The 16,044-nt window shown below is 37.2% G+C and overlaps 1 protein-coding gene across 4 annotated transcripts in view; it reads right to left on the bottom strand.

Moving 5' to 3' along the window:
* The window catches only part of RPRD1A (regulation of nuclear pre-mRNA domain containing 1A), a 45,550-nt gene that overhangs the window by 23,840 nt on the left and 5,666 nt on the right, over positions 1-16,044 (bottom strand). For 2 of the 4 annotated variants that reach the window (XM_064506713.1, XM_064506712.1), the window contains exons 2-6: positions 11,242-11,371; positions 10,402-10,508; positions 10,225-10,334; positions 9,126-9,252; positions 8,852-9,027 (exon numbers count right to left, since the gene is read on the bottom strand). In XM_064506713.1, coding sequence (XP_064362783.1) covers positions 8,852-9,027; positions 9,126-9,252; positions 10,225-10,334; positions 10,402-10,508; positions 11,242-11,371 — 650 coding nt within the window. Of the gene's footprint in view, positions 1-5,691; positions 5,787-8,851; positions 9,028-9,125; positions 9,253-10,224; positions 10,335-10,401; positions 10,509-11,241; positions 11,372-16,044 lie in introns of those variants that run through there. The other 2 variants (XM_064506714.1, XM_026096075.2) reach the window with 2 other exon arrangements.

Raw genomic sequence — 16,044 nt, 5'->3', positions numbered from 1 at the left:
CAGTGTTACAGTATTCTAAGAAAGAGTATTTCACTCCTAAAATGATTTTATTAAAATATAAAGAGGCTTTTCTCTTAAAGTCATCACTTGACTACTAATTAGTTTGTGTCAGCCAACTTTACCTTCCCCATGCTGACATTAAAATATGACAGATAAAAGGGTAGTTTGATTTCATTAACTGACTCTGAAAACATGTCACCTCAACCCATTACAGAAACAAGCAAATTATTTTCCTATACATATGTGAGGACACAAGTAGATAAGAGCATTCTTCCCAGTGTCTACAGTAACTACATTGTACGCAAGTTTTCTGTGGTAGACTGTCTCCATGCTGTGCACAAGCTCTTTAAAAGGCATTATCTTTTTGTCCACAGATGCATGAGTATTACCAAGTTCTGTGTCAGTTTTTATGCAAGTTGCTTTTTTTTGCCTAACACTACACTGGTTTTAAGTGTAAGCATCTAAAGGTTGCAGCTGAGATGGAACAAAATCTGCTTTGTGTTTTTCAGCAAGTCTGAGAGAAAAAAAGCTGAGGTTTTAACCTTTTCTCTTCTTCTGTCACTGAGATCTGTAGATATCTCTAGAAGCACTTCTGGTCAAACTTTCCAAAACCAACCAGTCAGACCATTATCAGAGATGAAGTGGAAAAAAAACTAATTATATGTATACATCAGAGTAAAGATAAACTTGTGTGGTGCTTTTCAACTTCATGTAGAAAGCTGTTAAACCTCCACAGTTTTGTTTTAAAGTTTCTAGATCCTAGTGATGGCAGAAAATTTATGCAAGTGTAACACAACTACCCTCAAATACACACTAGCTTATCTTCCCATTAAATGAAAGTACCAGAAGCCATTTGCTAGAGGCATGAGTTTTCTATTCAGTTTATTTGTTTATACAAATTATCTCAAGTTGTGAAGCAGAATTTTGCAAAAGCTTCCTTCCCTTTCTCCTCTCCATCCACAATGTTTTCTTTTTTGGTGAAGCGAGTTTTGCAAACATTTTCTTTGCAGCCCACAAACTGACTGAGAAAGGATAACGTTTAGTCCACATAGTTACATTTTACAATATATTTTCCCCAACCAGCTACCTGTTACCATGCTGTAGTCTTATGTTTCTCTTTAGAGTTTACAGGTGCTTCAATGAATTACACAAACATCAATTCCAAAAGTAAGCTTCAGGTGGGGAAGGGAAAAAAGCAGGGTTTACAGTTCTGCTGACTTTATTTGCAGTAAAGTTCAAAAAGATGTTCCTAAAATTTATCAGGTCTAGTGATACAAACATCACAAATAAAAGTCTGCTTTACTTGGCAGCATTATTACTGTGGAGAATTAAGGCTTGTAAAAAAGGAATAGGCTTAATTAAAAAAAATAACTACACTGGTTCCATTGACATATATAGGTGCTTAGGCTTCAACACTTCTTAAACCACTACTCCCCCCCGCCCCCCCCCCCCCAAGCAAATGCCTGATCAAAGCAAAGGGAACATCTGCTGAAGAAAGCACATTTTAAGTCACTTGCCAGTCTACAGCTATCCCTTAAAAAAACTTTAGTTCTAGATGGAGCATATCCCACTGATCATTCTGCTTTTGATTTCCCATCCTAAGATCTTCATTAGCACACAAGAGGAATCCCATTACATACCTGCAAAAACTTGTTCTTCAGAAGATGATGGAAATAGATCCATTTAATTTGGTTAGCAGTATCAAGTTTGGGCTTGCTACAGCCAGGAACATTCTGCCTAAAGGTCTCATTATCTAGGTAAGACTTGCTGTTATTAAGGCCAATATCCTCACTGTGTATTTTTACAATAAGGAATTCAAAAAGTACCTCAGCATTAGATGGGAAGTACCTAGTCTTTTTTTTTTCTCCCCTCCTTTTCTTTAATAAAAGTAACTGGTAAGCTGCAGAGTGAAGCCTGAGAAAACCCCACCCTCCATAAATAAGGGTGAAATTGGTAAAAAGTTTTAGGAAAACAACATTGTACAATGTTTTATTTTATTTCAGAAGTAGAGCATCTTCAGTGTGACAATGCTTTAGAACATGACCTGAAGCAAAAAGTTGTCCTTGTAAAACAAGGTACAACCTACAAGATCTGCTACAAAAGCCAGGACTTATACTCAAATCTTAACACTGATAATTTCACTGAGGCAGTGAAAGCTTCAAGTATTTCTTGTTTCTCTGAATGGCCACACAGAACTGATATCTAATACTTTTTCAGCTACTAATTATGAAATTATCTACAGCCTGTACCATAATATCTGAGATCACAGTTGTTAGTCACAACATTAAAAAGGATATTTATTGGTCCTGCTCAAGTCCAGAGAGGTTATAAGCTTGCTATGAGGAACAGGGCAATGAAGTATTACTCTCATAAAACAAGTATGGCACTGAGCAACAAAATGCACTGACATCTGGACCTTGCTTTGCTGTATATGACATAAGGACTGCTATTCTCCACTCCAGTAAATCACTTCTACAAAGCTTAACCTTTGCAACAGTATTCCTTGCCACTTTCTGGTACAGAAATAGAAGGTTCATTGAAGCAAGAGAACAACTACATTTAAGACAGGTTAGCAATCTGTGAGCACGTTTAGGAAGCCTATTTCTATTGCAGGTAAGATGCAATCTGTCTCAATCTCCCATTTCAAATGCCCCCTCACATTCTTTAACTTCTAATCTAGTAAATCTTAAAAAGGGACAAGTCTTGCAGTTGAATGCTGAATTCTCCCCAATCACCTCTGGTCTACCACCAGGTCTACTGAAGTTAAGTTTCTTTTTCAACATCAAGGACTATATTCAGTAAAAGACTTGCACCAACTCAACTTTAAGACGACTGAGCCTCAAGTCACATACACTACATGCAAAGTGAAACATCTTAAAATGGTCATTCAAAACAAAAGCTGGTGAGCAGGGGCTTAGAACTAGCCAACAGGAAACTCCAAGCACAAGGGTCTATTTCAAATCCTATTTCCTACAGGGTATAGTAGGGAGAAATAGAATGAAGTGAACCCATCTATTAGAGATCTTTAGTTTACAGGCCTCTCCTGACGGTTAGAAGCTACATACATTTCTCTGAAAAACAGTGAAGGTTACTTGAAATAGGCCTGCAATAGGAAGGGTGGGGAAAAAAGTGCCAGTGAAGGCCTTCCCCTCCTTTATTGCAAGTTAGAGTTAAAGTAGAGAAAACAGGAGACCCAAGGTCATGGGGTCACCCAGGCTCTGAGATGGATGCAAACACCTTTCAGAAGAAGTCACACCCTACTCTGAACTGGAAGTATGTACAATCCAGCTTCAGCTCCTGGAGCTACAATCCTGAATAGAAATGAACGCAGTAATTTACAATGGCAAAGAGACTATAACATAAAACAATTGTTGGTATCACTATTTACAGGGAGATTTTTGCTGCCCAGAGTTTATCACAAGATTTTGAATACTCAGTCCTACAAAGCATGGATGCACCTTATTTCCCACTTCCTGATGATATTTCTCAACTATTTTGTAAATCATTGTACTGGTAGCAGCAGTTGCAGTAGAGTTCAGTCCTAATTCAAGATTAACTTGAGTTACTGTGGGTTCACCACATTTAGGGAGGTGTAGATCACCTAGAATGCTATGAAGCGAACGCCAAACAAAAAGCAGCACAGGATTCAGGCTACTGATGAATCTTCAACTTTGTCTAGTGCAAGACAAAAAACTTCACTGGCTCAGCTGCAAAATTACGAACCCTGATCTATTTCAATCGGACTAGAGAAGAAATGCATGACTGAATATATCACCAAGTTCACTTGGCACTGAAAGAAAAAAGTCCCAAGACATACAAAGGCACTAGGCACGTTTAAGGGGTCTAAACAAACAGGAATGAAAACGCTACACCCTGTGATAACACTAAGGGCATGGAAGGACACTGTTAAACAGTGTCAATCCAGGCTTGTATTGAGAAACAAAACTTGAATGCAAGAGGCCTGTTGTGATATACCATCACCATCTGTAAATACTTAGCTTAATACTTTTGGTTGCATTTGAAACCCTTGATAGAGCGCTGATGCTCCCCCACCCAAACCCTACCCTCTTATCTCCAGAGCTACAGACTAGGATGATTAACTGCCTATTTACCCAAAAAATCCAATGATGAAACTAAACCATTTAGGAAGACAAGTCAAGTTTATAGCTCAATTGTGAAATATTACTGCTAAAAATACATTGAACATATGTTCTCTTGACATACTAAGAAACCAGAGTGATAAACAGATGCACTAGTGTAAAGATATGAATATTGTTTGCACAGCTGTATAAAATAATGAATGTAAGAAAATAGCAACATCAATAGAAGTCTCTTAATTAAATGGAAGCTGCTAAAATACAGCAGGTCTTCCAGAATAGCACTTCCTTCATAAAAATTTGGATTTAGTGACAGGAATCTTCTCAAATTTAAGGTGTTAAGTAGATGCAAGTACTGTGTAAAAGAGACTGGATCATCCAGGATACACTACACTTATTAGTATAGCAATGCCATGGGTTTTTTTTAATAACATTAAAGATGAACAGAGGCTGCCTGCAAGTGTTATTTACAAGTCTGGACAAGGGATCATATGTGACCTTTTCCCAAAAATAATTCATGTAAAATTTTGTACTTCCACAGCCTTTATTTGAAATTAAAGAGTCTATTGCATAACCAATGAGATTGTGAAAGAGGCAAAAGCAAATCAAACCAAAAACAGTAAACCAAGTACTCCTCTCATTCATGTCACGCCTATAATTAAAGGCATATTAATTCTAGAGTATGTATCTACAGGATGGTGTTTATTGCAGGAGATGAGAGCACATGGCTAATTTGTGTATAGCTTATTCTCTGTTCTTGCACAACATAAATTGCTCTATTTGCCAGCCTTGATTAAGAACAAGAGATTAACCAACTTTTCTGTTTAAAAACTGGGGATGGAAGGAGGCAGAGGGGGAACAGTGAGGCAAAGCAGCAGAAAACAGGAAGCGATATTGGTCTTCAAAGTTCTGCAAAAATGCTTCCTACAATATCATTCTGCAACAAGTATTTGTTTTCTCTAACTGACAGAATGACATCTACTTGTAAATCCTATACAAGTTTCCAGATAAAACTGAAGTACATGCAGCTTTTAGCATTTACTTATTTAACACTTAGGAAAGTGAAGGAAAAATGCTATTTAGGAAGAGAAGTTTTGTTTTGTTTTTTTTTTTTAAGGACCATAGGAGCAATTATAAAATGCATCTGCTGTTACCTACATAAAATGTAAAACAGACATAAATTGATAAAGTGTAAGTTCCTTATTGTGCTTGTGAAGGACAAGTTCTACATCCATCACTTCATTTCTGATATTCATGCAAACTCAGTAAGTAGAGTATAAGCTAAAAAGTTAAAGTCAGAGAAAGTGTTGCTTTCACAGTTTTTTTTCCTTTTGGTAACAGCAACTTCAGTGAAAGTGACACCCAACCTTTTGCAATCGGAACCTCAAATAATTTAACTAAAAGGACCTATGAATTTTACCAAACAAAAGCTTCTGTGTCCAAGAAAAAGGAGTGACACTGGATAAACATTTATCCATCTTGGGCATAAACTCAGTATTGTTTGTGAGAATATAAATGAAAATAGCACAGGTTTGGTATGAGTAGTTACAGAATTTCTCCTCTTCAGTTTTCAAAAACAACAGACAATACAGGATTTGGATTTTGAAATTTATTTTTAGCAGGATGTGTGTACTAATGGAGGGTGACATCATTAGAAGATACGTCCATGTCCACCACCTGCAATAGAAGCTAGACAGACATTAAAGAAAACATAGTTTAAGAGTCAAAGATGACACTACTTACCCAGGGCAGACATATGACAATCACCTAATAAGCAGTATGGTTAGCTTTTTGTGCAGACATGATACCCCATGTTATTTATCTGTGGTCAAAATTTTCTGTCAAGATTTAATGCCAATGCATACACTACCCTGACTTATGGGAATCATGAAATTCTGTTTAGATATAAACATAATACCTCTTATTTTAAAAAGTATTCATGCAAAAACAAGGTACTCAGAGAAAGTTACTTACCTGTAAATTCTCTTCAGAAGATCTGCAAATTTATGTCTAAAGCTCCAAGTTTAAAGTCAGCAAGAATTCTCTAGGAGTTCAAATTCTAATACTGTTAAACCAGGTCAACAGCAGGTTATACTTCAAGATTCCACTAATACAACCACTCTCTTGTTAACATACATGGGTCTGATAAAGCAATCACATAGCATATCAACAGTATGGTGATAGATGGATGATACAAATTCAGAAAGAAATGAAGACTTGATACGTTACAACCTAGAGACACTGTTACATGCAAAAAAGTCAATAGTCACAACTCTCTATCAAAGGAAACCAGCTTGTCTAGAACCAATGAATTTTACCAGAAGTTAAGCTTGAGACACAAAACCTAGGAACAGCAAGTTCAAGAAATACATTCTCAAAGAATTAGGTGAGAGGCCCTTTTCCAGTGCTATTTCAAATGAGAAGCCAAAAAGCAATGCTGAATCTGAGGTATGGTGTTCTCCAAGTCTGTAGAAACCAAGTCCTTGCTTCAGAAAACAAAGGATTAGATGCGCATTTGACTACAGGTAATTGGTGTTTGCCTCAGAAGATAGCCATTCCTTAAAAATACAGAACAAATTCTGTCAGCTAACCCTACAGATAGTATCAGAAAGGCATCCTGATCTTACATTTCAAAACTTCAAGCTCAGGAACTGGAGGCTGATAAACAGTCTGGAAGTGGCTACAGGTTTGTAAGCATAAGAAAAAATTCACCTAAACACAAGTTTAGAAGCTTGATTTTAGGTTCTTGTTCTTTATAATCTCTTGGCTCACAGCTCTATTAGAACCTTGAGTCCACACCTCCTTGGCTTATAGGTCTTTATTAGTAACTTGCATTTATACCACATTAAGCAGCCTAAAAAAATTCTTGCAGTCTACCTCAATATTCTAGGACTTCATTTGTTTAAACCAGACTGCTACCATTACTGAAGATGACAGCACTTATTTTGTAAAGAATGAGACATCTAAAACCAATCCAAAACTGGAAGTGAGCTGTATTAGAATAAGATTCTTGAATAGTTAATAATTCAGTAAAGCAACCCAGTTATAAGGACCATGACAGCCTGGGAATTAGCAATTCCTTTCTCTTACTGAAAACTCTGGTCTACTAATAAAGAGAAATTAAACTGTTTTGTTTCTTAAGTCAAAAAAGAAGTGTAATCTATTCACAGCTGCAATCTGCTTATAATTTCTGATGCATCAAACTCTTTGGCTTCATGAAGGTGTAAGTCTGTCTGAAGGAATAAGTGACTACATTTTGATCAATTCACTATCCCAATGGTCTACTAAACAGGTTGTAACTGCAGATAACGATCTACACAGAAATGCAAGCATCTCAAGACAATCACTCCCATACCAATACTGTGGGAACCTCTGTCCTTCAAACACATCACAGGCTCATACACATAGGGAAGGCACAGCAGGTGACTAGAAGCTTAAAGCTTCTGCATTCATCTTTCAAGTTATATTGTGTCATTGGATCAGTTACTTCTGCAATCATCACTACACTGTGCAATATCTTAACTGAAGTTGGCAGGATCCTTCCCTCAGATGAACATAAATACAAACTTTGCAGGAAGAATGTTCATCCATCACTTTTTTGCAAGGCACAGAGCAAAGGAAGCAAGTCAAGAAATAAGAGTATTCCAGGAATGATGCAATTGAGCTGACTGATCTCTTCAGATACATCGTGAACAGTACTTTCCTGCACCAAGAAACTAAAAAACCTGAATGCAAGGTATGAAGTTATAAAAGGGCAAAGAAACAGGACTGAAGTTTTCATGACAGGCCCGTGCAACCTGAAAAGGAATTCGTTTGTGCACTATGCAAGAATGCTGCATGCGCATGCTGCAGTTAGTCCACTGCAACTGTACAGCTACCTTCCCTTGCAAGAAGATGCAGCTTCATTTCTCTTCCTGCAATACCCAAGATAGTGCTGGTACTCATGTCTCAAAGCTGAGACAAGGGACTTGGCAAGCAACACATGAAATTAAGGACCTATTTAGGATAAGTGAAACATTCACCTGGAAGCTTGACAGTATTATGAGGTAGGAAAGGAAAACAGATGACTAACAGTAGCAAAGAATGGAGTAACTCTGTGGATCAGTCACACTGAACTGTTCATCCCGCATCCCCCTCGTTAATGATTTGCCCTATCCTACAGGTCTCAGTGCCAAAAACACTGCTAACCAGCCATGTTAGAGGCTGAAGCACCTAAACTTTATATTTTATTAGGTTTAATAGGAGCTTGAATCAGGTTAAAAGTTATGCTGAAACTAGTTATTAAATTCTTAAAGTGGCTTCAAAAACCCAGGTCTTCACCAGCAATGAGAGCCCTCTTCACAAAAAAGGATACTATTAAACCATATAGAACATAATTAAGACATCAATGAATAAATGAGCAGAAAATTTTGCTGCATGGAGAATTAAGTTTGTACCATTCACAGTAAGACTTTCTAAGTGCACTGGTCGAATTAAGTCTCTCTATATAACAAAGACTGAACATGTGAAAAAAAGACAAATACTGAAATGACGACAACTGTAATACTACCTAATGTTGAGCTGGTTTAATAGTTACAGAATACCAAAACCACAGAATTCCTGTTAATAATGTGCTGGACCTAAGAGTGGTGAGCAAAGATCTAAGAGTGGTGATTAAATATTTACCTTTGGAGACAAAGTTTGTTTAAGCAAACTAAAAACATTCACAAGATCAAGCTTTAGTGAAGAATGGACTAAAACAAAATGTTACGCACTTCCAGCTTATGTTCTTTCTCTGCAAGGAATTCTTTTTGACATCGCAGAAAGTCTGATAACATTCGAGTTAGCTGTTTTCTATCATCTATTTCAGCTGCCAACCTGCCATTGTAATCCGCCAGCAACATACATGCATCATCTACCATTTTGGAAAGTTGTTCTCCAGATTCCTTATCTAAAAGGCAAGCAGAGAGAAACAGATAAAGCAAGATTCCATTATATGTTTCTGTGTTCTCACACCAGCATTTCAGTTATCGGATCCCCAAACCTCACCTGTTATTCTGTCTAAGAGCGACACATCCTGGACCTCTACAGGCAAAGAAGCTATCCTCTGATGAACTGCTGCATCCCCAGAGGCAGCATTTTCTAGTTCTTGTAATGCTCTAATAAGATCTGTTGTCTGAAAAAAGCATGCAAGATTGAGAGCTAGTTTATATAAATAAAACCTAATACAAAACAATACTTCATAGAAAGCTTATGGAATACAATTTGATGGTTTTTAAAAATTATTTACAGTATCAGCATTATAACATTGTCTTCTCTTAGACTGAAAAAAATATAAAATCAAGCCATTAATTCTCAGGAAACATGGCAGTCTTCTTAGTTTTAAAGGTCATCTTCCTAAAACATTTACATTTAAATTCTCGCCCCAGGACTAGTTATTAACCTTGCAGTTTTGACACTACTGATTATTCTATAGTACCTTTCATTTTACTATACATTTTAAATATAATTATTTAACTTTCTTGTAGCTTTGCCCCTGAGCTCCAACCTGCAACAAAGTATTTCAAAATGAAGTTTCAGGAGGCAAAGTGAACAGATTTTGTTCAAAACACTTTAGTGGATTACACCTTGCAAAGGCATATTAGATAGTGAGAATTTTTTATATATACTTTTTAACTACACACTGTTCCAAAGCCCACAGTTCCCTTACACTGCCCAAACATCACTGTAATGTTAAGCTGCCTTTTCACAGAAGAACAAAGATTCCCAGCATGAGGTACCTGCAGGAAACAAAATGATGTAACCAGTAGGATCCATCTCACCTTGCAATAAGAAGGTTGTTGGGATAGGTAAAAGCATAGCAGTTTCTCCTTATGAAGCTAATATAGGTCATAAAGTACAACTAAGCACAGCACTGGGGAAATTTTGCATCCTGTCAGGGAATATTAGAATCACCTGGACCCAAGATTGGAGTTCTAGTCACCCTCACCACAATTTTCCGCATGTTGAGCACTGATCCAGCCCATAAGAAACCTCTCATTAGAAAGGAAGGGGGGAAAAAAAGCAAAGAGTATTCAAAAATAAGAGCAATTTAAAAATTGTATAACAAACTATATGCCATTACAGAATTTTATAAACACACTTTTACCTGTGGAGGATCAGTGGGAGAACTTCGAGGTGAACAGTTATTTTCATCAACTTTTATCTGCTCGTAAGTACGCTTCCTGAGCTTTCTGTCTCCATCTAAATTGAAAGAAACTGAGGAGTCAAGGAAATAACATTTCAAACAAGAGATTGAATCTTCATGCACACACAAAATACTTACATAAAGCTTGCCTAAGTTGCTCTAATACATCATTTTCATAAACAGACCTTTCTTCCCAGATAGAGAGTACTCTGCCAAGGTGTTTCTTACAACTCTCATCAGACTCACTGTTACAAGGAAGAAAAGCAACATCAGTACTACGTCAAAGTGCAACACGATCATAACTGCAACACTGATTACCCTTCACACAAAGATCTGAGCATGCTTTACCAATATCAAAGGATCAAAAGTTCAGTAGCCTCACAAAATAACAAAACTGCATTTTACAGAAAAGTAAACAAAGACCAGTCCAAGATGTCCCAGCAAATATATCAAAAAAGACCCCAATGCCCAATCCCTCTACTTGTTTGTTCAACTTTTAAATCAGTCTGTACCCCTATTATGCAAGTACTGTAAATAGATTTGCCTTAATACAAGGCTTTAAAGCTGTAAAGCAGTATTTAAAAATAACTCTTTTGAGACTCTAGCATTCTACTCCTGCAATGAGATGGATGGCTCCTAGGGGGGGGAAAAATCATGCAGTACCTGTAATGAGAAATACCAAATTGCAGCTCATTAATGTAGACTGAAAAAAGGTTATGATTTAAGGCACAGCTAACTGCTTTCTAAGACAAACAGGAATGAATGCAGACAAATTTATTATATATCTTCATCTAACAGCACTAAAACTACTCAAGATCAAAAGAACTCTGTACTCGAAGTCTTGTTAATTTATTCAGAATTGGCGTGAGTACTAGCTGGGCCAGAAGAGATGAATTGAGGACTTCTCTAAAGAGTTTTTTTTTTTCCCCCCTTCAAATACAGTATGAAGGATACTGCACATTGCAGAGTTTACTGTACCTTGAAACATGCTTAAAAGCCTCCACTATTACTGGAGCAAAATCTTTTGTAAATTCTGGTCCTTTCCTTTTGCTGTTCTGTATGACATCATTGGCCAAGTACAGGAATGTCAGCTTCCTATTTGGTTTTGCTAATAAAAAGAAAGTGATAAAAAAATCCAGAATAATTAGAAGTTTATTCCTCCAATAAACGCCTAGTTTTTTCTTACACTAAATACAAAGACCAGATTAAACGCATCTTTCTTTATCTCATGAATGCTTACAACATTTCACTTTAATTCTGTGTGTATATGTGTATTTTATAGCTATATTTATATATATATATGCACATGTATATAAACCACACACCCCATTTGCAAAGAGTTCAGCCACACTGTCTTTTCTCTTTTCTGTTGCAACTCTTGGCTCAGATTCTTCCACTTTCATATGACCCAAGTTTCTTCCACCACCAAAAGTGAACAGAAGAAAACAAAACATTCTACCTGCCAAAGTGTTCTTCAGCCTCTAACTATTTTCATGTGTTTTCCAGAGCCTGATTTGATTTGTCTATTGGCAGCCTTCATGGATTTCTTCCAAGTACCTCTGGTTCCCTTTCAACCTGCATAAAGTTCTTACACCTAAAGTCCTCTGACAAGGAGTTTTACACGTCCACTACCACTCATGTGAGGAAACGCCTCCTTTTGATTTGAATTTCACTTTCCTAGCATTACATAACCACCTCTCATTCTTGTACTTGAGAAGACTGAACAGTCAAACTCTACTCAGTCCCTGCTACTCACCTGCAGACATCTAAGATACTCCTTTGCCTTGCCTCCTAATCACCAAAACATTTATGTGCCTGAAGCTATAACTTCGAGGCAACGTTTTCAACACAAGCTTCCAACTTTACATTACTTTCAAAAACGTATTCCTTGTTCCTTAATTCTCCCTACTCATTTATTTTGATTTTACCACACTTCATCTAATCTTCATTAGTCAACAGGTTTCTCAGAGCTGCAACTCTTACTGTATCAAATATAATTTTGTATTATCAGAAGAATCCTCAAATTCTGTTACCCCCCCCCACACACACACACACAATCTCAGTACATACACTCACTTTACAAAAAAGTTTCTCTTGAGACAAAAGATTTATTTTCTGCCCTTTCAAGGAAAGCAACACTGTGCTAAAGCCAATCTAGCACTTTCTTTTAAACTTCAGTTCAGTTCTTAACATGATTTAATTTCATTAATTTCCTCTTCAACCTCTCAAACATGAAACAGAACCATCCTCACGAAAACAAAACTTCAGTGTTAAGATGCTTTGACCCCAGGGAAAGGTTTCTGAGTATAAGTTTTGCACTACAGAAAGATGACTCAAATTTCTGCTTGGAATATTAAATGCCCATTCTCTTGGACAGACACACCCAAGAAGTTCAGAGGTCTAGATTAAGTGAAAAGATAATATATTAATAGCAAAAATATATGAATCTGTTAGAATAAAGATGAACAAGCAGCAAAATAGAACTAGATTGGAACTGCTGCACAAAGTGTATCTAATAAAGTTTCACTCCAATCAGTCAAGACACTACATGAACAAACCCAAGAAGTTGATTTATTCAGGTCAAAATCTGACCTGATCATCTGGCTTAGTTATGTTTCAACATCCTGAAATTAGGAACTGTATAAACTAAAAATAAAATGTAGATTTTATGCATGCCACACAATTTCTGTATTAAAGAGTGACTGAAAACATGGCAACATCCATATGTTCCAGGTAATTCAGAGTTCTAATACACAGAAGGCCTTGAATTTAGGACCCCTGTGGGATCTTAGAAAGCACAGATTGTTTCATGCCTGTACCAAAACTAAGCAACTATTACTAAAGCCACCCTCCACCCTTTTCCCCTCAAATTTCTTAAAGGAATCCAGAGTTAGGGCTCCAAACCTAATCAGGCACATGGTTCTCCATACTACATCCTGTGGATCGCATGCATCTTAGGTTCTCATTCGTTCATTTCACACAAAAAAAGGTTTTAGTCCTCAATAATGACAGGCCTTAACTTTCTTGCTGCCAGCAAGTAACCAAATCACCTGATACCAGAAACACAGCAGATGTATATGCTGTCATGGAGTCAGGTGATGTTAGTTTTCATAAAGCCTACTCTGTCTCTCACTCTGGTAGACAGATCAATAACATGTTTGGAGAAGGGATGCTAAAACCCAGAAAATTACTTTCAAGCTTGTTTAATGTTATCTTTTTAGCTTCCTTCTACTACTCAATGAAAACAAAGGTACATTTAACAGAAAGAGGGGAAAAAACATCACCGTTAAACTACCGAAGGCTTTAGTCTGAAATTTAACTAATATTCTATCCCCCAAGTTCACAGAAAATTGTGAACCAGAATTTCATTTCTTCTGCTGTAGGAATGTTTTGCACAAAATTCCAAAGCTAAAAATTATGCCTACTCTCAAAGTGTTTTTTCGCTTCACATATCTTCAGGAGTTACATACTGGTTACTATAGTTCTGCCTTGCATGCAAGGCTTCAGTGCTAAAGAATCTTCAGCAACTGAGATTGACAACTGACTTGAAAAACCCCAAACAATTTGTTGCTATTAGGTCTGCAAATTAACTACTGAAGCTTGAAATACAAAATTAAATCCCAGACCAGATCTGTTCTGAAATTTGTTTAAAGCATCTCTCTTCAGCAGTGGTGACATTAATCAGCTCTGGGCTTTGATATACCTCAGAACACTGAGATGGATCAAACAATAAAACTATTTAAACAACAGAAAAGTGTCCTCGGTGTTTGGCAAGGGTATTAAAGAAAAGCTGTTACTATCAAATGAAAGAAAACAGGTATGATCTTCAGTTAAGGAAGGATCTGAAAGGCACACACCACCAGTGTACAGTGTTAGGAGTGAGCCCATAGTATCATTGCTACACTAGCTCAGCAGCTGCACACACAAACCTCAGAATGGATCCACGTTGAACAGACTCATGCTTTCAGAAGTCTGGTGCAGTGTTCACAACATTCTTCTGCTTGTTTCAGTTAGATTTCCCATTTACCCAATTCCACAGTCAAAGCTCCCAGAAGCACTGGATTCTGAAATATTTTAAAAGGTTGATTGTGCTGACTGAGATAAGAATCATTTTAAGCAGATTCCTCTTAAAAGCATCCATAATGACATTAACTGCTTAATAGCATCCACAAGGACACTGTTTTTGGCATCTGCCAACTGAAAACAAAAGTATTCAAAAAAAACCAATCTGACATTTAAATGACAAGAACTACTCTGCAGGTATTCATGGTATTTCACCTGCCACTAGTGTAAATCAGGTATCTACCACAGAGACTTAGCTTGTTCATTATCAAGTTTTAGCTTTTGGCAATCTATACCTTTCAGGAACATGTATTTGGTAATCTGGCAGGAGCACTCTCGATTTTCTGAGCCCAACACAGATAACCTACCACTGCATGTAGGAGCCCTGTTCGTGAGAACTGTAACTCCCAAGAACCACCACTTTAAGGCAAGCAAGTCCGGGAAGCGCTTCACCAGGTAAGGCAGTAAGCATGTCATTTTCACTGATGTTAACTCTGGCAGTCAAAGCCAGCATAATCACCCATATTTGTCTTCTTCAGGTTTAGCCATTTACAAAGCTTTACTGCCTGGCGTTAGAAACTGAGCTCCCACTAGAATTGCTAGAAACACATCTATGCTGTTCAACATCTCTTCCCTAGGGAACAGAGAGATTTGCTATCCTAGACATAACAGGAGAAAACTACAATAAAAAAACATACAAGCACAAGGGATTTCATTTGCATCCCACTGCAAGTGAATAGACTGCTGACCCAACTGAAAACATAACTCAGGTTTTAGCCATCTATAGGCCAGCTCTGCTATGCCAAATGACCTTGAAAGAAAATATAATGAGCTTTAGAGAAAATGGGTATCAATAAATTAAAAACCCTCATCAGTGAACAGCACTAAGCAGCAAAATGCCAGCAGAGACAACTTCTTACTAGGTTTCAGGGCAAACCCTCCCAGTATTTTCTAGATTACCTTTTACTGAAGTGCTCTAATTTGGACTCAGTTTTGGCTCAATTATTTTAGAGTATGTTAGCCTACATACATGCAACAGTATACAGGTAACAGCACTTCATCCCTAAACCCCTGCAACACTTCCTGTGTCATAACATGTTCCACAACTTTGCATAAGCAGTTGCATATCATCTTTGTATACACCTGGCAAGCTTTCAAACTTTCCATTACACAAGACCCAACTCATCTTTTCTAAGTCAAGCAGCACTGAAATTTGACTTGCAAGATCACTGACCCCTCACACTGAGAACAAACTGAGTTTTTATACAATTTAAGTGCAGCATTTCTGGATACATGACTGAAACGTACATCTTAAAGAAAAACTTTCCTCATCTGGCCTGGTAGAATGCAAGAAGGATACCAATCAACAAAAACAGGCTTAAGTTTAGTGATTGTTCCTGTCTTCTGTATTCAGAACCAGAATGACAAGAGCCAGACAGGTACTGGTACCAGGACATGAACAGCACAACCATAAAAGCATACTGATTCATACACCTTGCACTCTTTCAACACTAATAGCAAAGCACTGCACAAGGTTGGATTACATATCCAAATGCAACTATTTCAAGTGAAAGCATCCTATAAATGCCAATCTGTTGCTCATGATAACACATCACTTTGTAAACCATGTATTTTAAATGTTTTTTTCAAAATTCAGTTCAACAGCTAACATTTACCTTTTTACCGCCTAAGTTTTGTCTGCTTGTTTTTGATTTCTGA

Source organism: Dromaius novaehollandiae, chromosome 2 (assembly GCF_036370855.1).
Source record: "Dromaius novaehollandiae isolate bDroNov1 chromosome 2, bDroNov1.hap1, whole genome shotgun sequence".
Classification (NCBI taxonomy): domain Eukaryota; kingdom Metazoa; phylum Chordata; class Aves; order Casuariiformes; family Dromaiidae; genus Dromaius; species Dromaius novaehollandiae.
The sequence above is the reverse complement of the archived record's forward strand: the minus strand, read 5'-3'. Positions and strand labels throughout refer to the sequence as shown.